The 6,089-nt window shown below is 59.1% G+C and overlaps 1 protein-coding gene across 1 annotated transcript in view; it reads right to left on the bottom strand.

The window, feature by feature from the left end:
* The window catches only part of RAP1GAP2 (RAP1 GTPase activating protein 2), a 76,676-nt gene that overhangs the window by 65,810 nt on the left and 4,777 nt on the right, over positions 1-6,089 (bottom strand). The window contains 2 exon segments of the mRNA XM_009881472.1: positions 5,375-5,481; positions 5,667-5,771. Of these exon segments, the coding sequence (XP_009879774.1) occupies positions 5,375-5,481; positions 5,667-5,771 (212 nt within the window).

Consider the following 6,089-nt stretch of genomic DNA (forward strand, 5'->3'; position numbering starts at 1 on the left):
GGCTGACCCCCCGTCCACGCGAGCCCTCGGCACGAGCCCGGCCCAGGGATGAGCAGCGGGCAGAGGAGGGGGCTGGCGCGGGTACCCGGCCATCTCCTCGGCAGTCAGAGCCCACACCGCAGAGCGGAATTAGGCCCAGGAAGGGCAGCGTAATTCTTTCCTTTGTTACTGGGGCTAAGGGAGACTGATTGCATCATTAGCGCTTTAATATTGCATGCGGCGCGCTGAGGGTATTCATCTTTCTATTATGATTCTAAGGAAGGTTGTGGGCACCCAGAAATATTAGATTTTGTCCTGGCAGGAAGAACACGCTGTGCATATCATCAGCCTCAACGTACAAAGGAAAACAGTGTCCGAATTAATTCTGACTCAGAGCACGGAATATTTTTAACAGTATTTTCTCCCCTTTATGGTGCTGCTGAAGTGAAACAAAGTGAGAAACTCAGTGCCTCAACCAGCAGCTTCCCACAAAACCCCGCCTGCCCTCAAAGGTGGCTATTCACTGCTCAACAGCCAACAGGTCTGCAGCATGGGGCAACCGGCTGCCACGGGGCATCCTCAGCCCCGGCCACGGCACTGGGGAGGGGGAACACCATCACCCAAGAGGTGAGCTCCAGCCAAAGGACAGTAAAGCCCAGGAGAGCTTCCAGAGACTGTACCATACCTCTGTCAGTCTCAGGGCTGCTCCTTGCAGGGCACTCCGTGAGTGCATCTTTCCAACAGCCCAATCTGCCACTCAGTCCTTTAGGAGGGACGGCAGCCCGGGGAGCTGAGCCGCACAGCCCGCTTATCTGCAACCCGCTCGTTAAACTCATTAGGGAGAGCTCAATACACCTGAGCTTTAACAGGGTGGATCAGCCTGCAGAACAGAGCAAGAATTGCAAACGCATCCCTACAGAAATGAAGAGCTACTTCCCAGGAAAACGCTCAGCTGGGCAGAAAAAGAGAGAAAGTTCAGCATGTAAATGATTAGCAGCCTCCTTAAGAGAGGCAGTCCTGCTCCAGGTGCTCCTCACCCCAGGAACAGAGAACGGGGAGGAAGAGCCGCTGACCGTGCCTGGGGAGAAGGCCAGACTGTGCCTCCATCGCGGGCAGCGAGGTTTGACCGGGCTGATGACCACGCTTGCCGGTCTGCGTGCCGGCAGCACAGGAGAGGTGATGCTCTGCAGCCCCGGTGCCAGGACACGTCCCCTTCCTCCCCTGGAAGGAGCCAGCAGCTGCAGCGAGCCTGCGGCTGACGGCTCTGGTTCCCACAAGCCCCGGGGTTTCCACGGGAGCCCCGGGCCCGTAGGCACCAGCCACGCAGGAGGCTGTGGTCCCCGCCCCGGGGATGCGGAGGGGAGGTTGGGTGAGATGCCCACGGAAAGCCCTGGCACTGCGCCCGCCCCATCCCGCACGCTCCGCTCAGCACCGGCTGCGAGCGGCTGGAGAGCGCGGTGGGGGCGAGGGGCAGCGGGGGGCTGCGGGGAGGCGGGACGGCTCCTGCCCCTGCCCCCGCAGAGCCCACCTGGGGACATCCAGAACACGGCAACGGCGAGGGCGAACACTGGGGTCAGGGCACCGCAGAGCTCATTTCCCACCCACAGCATTTCTGTCTCAGGGGCAGAGTCAGCGCTGGATAAGGCCCGAGAGTCTCTCCCTTCCGGAGACCAAGGTTACACGCAGCCCACGCTGCACGTCACGCTCCGGTCCCTCTGCCACGCTCTCGAGGCCATTCGCCACCGCTAACGGATCACAGACTCCTCTCTACATCCAAAGCGACCTGATCCCTCCTGCTCCGTTCTATGAAAACGGCTAAAAAACAGATCTTGGAGGAAGCCACAGCTCAACCTGCGACACGTCACCTCTCGGACAGCGGTGACGGAGGGGTACGCGTGCCCAGCCCCGACCCCATGGCCAGCGGCTGCACCGCCAGCACTCCCGGTGGCCCGGGAAAAAATGCACCGTGTGGACTGCAGCAGAGGAGGGGACCCCGGGAAAGCAACGGGCGCTGGCTGAGCCCCCCCAAGCACTGGCCAAGCGCCTGTGCCCCTCACAGCCCCCTTGGCCGCAGCACAGCAGCCCCAGCGCAGCTGCAGCGTTCAGGTTTGTAGTGAGCGCTTGTGCTGCTGCCCCGAGCTGTAACGGGGGATGTCGGAGGCAGAAAGGTCGGATGACTCAGCCGCAGAGGGACACATCCAGCCCCCAGCGCCCCCGGCTCCTCTCCGCCCCGTGAGCAGCTCTCACACTTCCCGCGAGGCACTTTGCACGCCATGAAAGGGAGGGGGGGGCGTGACCGACGGCACCGGTGATGGCATGACCGGCACCGCAGCTTCTCACCCTACCGAGACCCCGGCAGGCACCGACAGCTCCAGGCTGCTCCAGGGTCACCATGAGAGGGGGAGGAACCCACAGGCTGCGGCAACCGACGGAGCCCAGCACAGGGGGGTCCTGTCCCACACGCTTCGGACCTGGGCAACCCACTGCCCCGGCACGGTAAACCCCCCCGACCGTCACAGGGCAGAGGGGCAATTCCTCCCTGGGCATCTCTGGAGGCTTCCCCACACCACACGTACTGAGATACCCCAACACCTTTGGGCAGCAGGAACGGGGCAGCACCGCTGCTCACAGTAACATCACTGCTAAACCCCACAGGGGCTGCAGCCAGGCACCAGCGAGGCCGGAGCCATTCCCTAAACAAGGCAGCTCAACGCCCGGCAGGAACAGGCAAGCTCTGATCAGCCAAGTTGGGGACCACAGAAAGGGCCATCCCCAAGCCCCCCGTGGCCATCCCTGAGCCCCCCGTCACCCACGTCCCAGTAAATGTTGGCAGAAGGTGGGAGGGGGCTCTGGGACGAGCCAGCAGAGGCTGTGCTGAGCCCGGCAGGGACACAAACGCCTCTGTGGGACCACTGTGGAGGAAGACAAAGCCAAACTCTGCGAAGCCTGGGCTGGGTCAGGACGACGAGAACAGCAGCAGAAATCAATGTGTTTAACTGTTTCTGGGTCTGAAGTCCATCGATGCTAATTTGTCTTTTCTTTGCAGTATTGATCTCGCTGCTTCAAGGCAGTGCAGGGGGGAGGCGAGGAAAGCCCGGTCCAGGCTGCGTGTTCGGGAGCAAACCCCACTCTCCTGCCACGCGGAGCGAGGGTCTCCTGACCCCCGAACCGTGCTCTGCACACGGCGTCGGTGGAGTCGGATACAACCCTCCAGGTCCCCGGCTGCTGCCCTTGGGCCTCCCTGAGGGGTAACGGGGTTTGCCGAGGGCTGAGCACCCTGCGGTACCGAGACCATCCCCAGCACTCACATTTTGGGCACACACATGCTCTCTGGTTACCCGGCCTGACGCTCGTTAGCAACTGGTTTCTCCCGGCATCACACGACCCAGCTCTTCACTGCAGAGCGACACAGATCTTGTCTGATCACAGCGCTACAAACAGAAAGTCATCACACAGACTTCCAGGCTCATTAAATTCTTCTCAACCCACTATGAATTTAACGTACAGAGTTGCTCATTTTCTCAGGTCCACTCATTTTAGAGCTCTGTCTTGCCAGCTAGGGGATGAAATGCCCGAGACAGGCTCTCTCTTTCCCTGTTCAAGCACACAGATTTTCTGCGTGTCTGTTTTCCCCACCTCTCCCCACTATGTCCAGCGCCAGTCCCCGGGCACTGTCACCACGGCCACCGTGCATCCCACACCGTGGTCCCCCAGTCCCCGGCTATGGCTGCCTGGAGGAGCAGGAGCTCATCGTCTGTTTGCCCGGGCACTGCAGGGGCTGGTGGAGGGAGGGTGTGTTAGGGCAAAAAACAATGAAATGCCTTTCCTGCTGGTTTTGACCGACAGACCCAGGGAGGGAGTGTGCCCCGCACCCGCCCCAAGGGCCGGAGGGTCCTGCCGGTGGGGGACAGGCTGGCGCTGGCACGCAGCTGGACCAGAGGAACTGGAGAGCATTTGGCCCAGATCACATGGCAAACACGGGGAAGGGATGCGACTGCAGACTACGAAGAAATTGTGGGAAGACAGAAAAAGAACTGCTTAAACTAAAAACCGGGGCTGGCAAAACGTGGGGGTGGGAGGAAAGCACGGGCATGAGATAGACCTGAACATGCTTTGGCTGGAAATTAGGAGTTTTCTAATCTTTGATACAAACAGTCTCTGGAACAGTTTCCTAATGACAGAAGCAAAGGAAAGGAAACCCAAACTGACGCTCAGCGTGTTTATGAAGACGCTACACGAGGCGACGGCTGCAGCAGCAGGGAGCCGGGCTCGGTGAACCAGCCTGTGCCCTCGCACCCTCCTCGCACCGGGACTGCTCCTCGCCGCCCAGCCGCTGCCCTGCTCCCCAGCCCTCCCACGGCAGATGGTTAAGCAGCGACCGCCTGAAGCCGAGATGCGTTGGCGCAGGATTAGATTTAGGCAGCAATCAGGGCTCGGATTCGAGGCCAAACTTGTACATGGTTCCATCTGAATACTGCAAACAAGACACGCAGCGCTTGGACTCAGGCTTTTCAAACCCCCGCTACATCTTGCCAATATCACCTGTATTTTTCCACCATTTTGGGTGGTTTTTGCATGAGCTGGGCTAAATTCAAATCAGTCAAGAAACAGCTCTTTCTGGTTTGGCATCCAACTTGGAGGCAGATGTTAACTCTAAGCAGGGATTCATCTACCCCCACGAAATTGGAAAGAAGTCTGGGGAGAATGAGCTGTTTTTAGCTCCTGGAAAAAATGTCTCTTCCTACTGTTGCTGCTGAAGTCCTGTTCCTGTTTCCACAGCAGCCACTAACGACAACCAGAGCATCTGACTTCAGGTACACGACAGGCAACAGCAGCGGAGGGACTCTCCGAGCAGCCCCCCGGACCCTGCTGCCATACGGATATGCTTAGGGATGAAGAGGAAGGAAGGACGATGATAAAACAAACATCAGCAAAGAAAAAAGGCAGTTTTGCCACTATGGTTATGGTGAGCTGCTCTTTGGGAGGAATCAGCAGCAGAGGGAGAACAGAGTATCTGTTAAACCTGCTGCATGCAGAAAGTGAGCCTGCTGGCTGGGATCACGCTTCTAGTTGAATCTGAATTTAGACTCCTTGGCGTGCTTCCAACCCTCAATAAATCGTGCCGTGTGGACAGATATTATGTCCCTTGTGCTACTAAAACAACAAGCGGCCTTAAATAAAACAGCGGAGCCTGGAGCGTGCAGAAGATGAGGAAATAGGCAGTACCTGGCAGGATCCATCTCACGTCCTGTGCACCCCAGGGATGCAGGCGACATGCTCGCGCAGCCCTTATCAGCTCCGTGGAGCTCACACACCGGGTTACACGGGTGCTCTGCCCGCAGGGATGAGCGGGATAAAAGAAATGCTCTCCCTCTGCCTTGTGAGCAGACATTACGCCGCTTCTCCGGCAGAGATAAGCTGCAATCTTGCTCAAAGACGGCGGGGAGGAGGATCACCCCAGCAATGGGGGCACTCTGAACAATCTCCTCCTGCGCCCTGTTTCTGTCAAACGCAAAAAAAACTGGGGCTCCTCAGCAAAGGAGGTGCGCTGCGGAGGCAGGAGCGTGACCCCTCGCAGCCCTGCCGCGGAGCTGCGCAGAGCAAGCGCGAACGCCACAAGCCCCCCAAAAACATCGGGCAGAGCACCTTCTGAAGTTGCCTCCCTCGATTTTCAACATTTATCATACGCGTCGGCAATCGCCACAGCGGTCACAGCGGCACACAGACCCCCGTGCCCCGTCCCCGAGCCCCCGACGGGCGAAGCCGACGCGCCTGAAGTAGTCGCCGCGTATCTAAATGCAAACAGAGACGCTGAGAATCGTAAAGCATCCTCAACAATGGACCTCCCGGCGCTGCCGCACATTCGCATTCAGACAAGCCCATCAGGGTGAAAACAAGGACAATCAGGGACTTAAACCTCGGCTGAGAGAGGCTCACCCTGGCTATCTACATCCCGGTCGCCGCACGCCATTTAAATACCGCTATACACCGTGACTGCCGTTCGCATTTAGCCCGACCGAAACGCACCTTACCGTGATTGCCGCGCCGTTCCCCGGGCAGTGCCTGCGCGCTGCGGGGCGGAGCGGTGCGGAGCGGCGCGGAGCGGAGCG

Source organism: Charadrius vociferus, unplaced genomic scaffold, assembly GCF_000708025.1.
Source record: "Charadrius vociferus isolate BGI_N301 unplaced genomic scaffold, ASM70802v2 scaffold323, whole genome shotgun sequence".
NCBI classification, from domain to species: Eukaryota; Metazoa; Chordata; class Aves; order Charadriiformes; family Charadriidae; genus Charadrius; species Charadrius vociferus.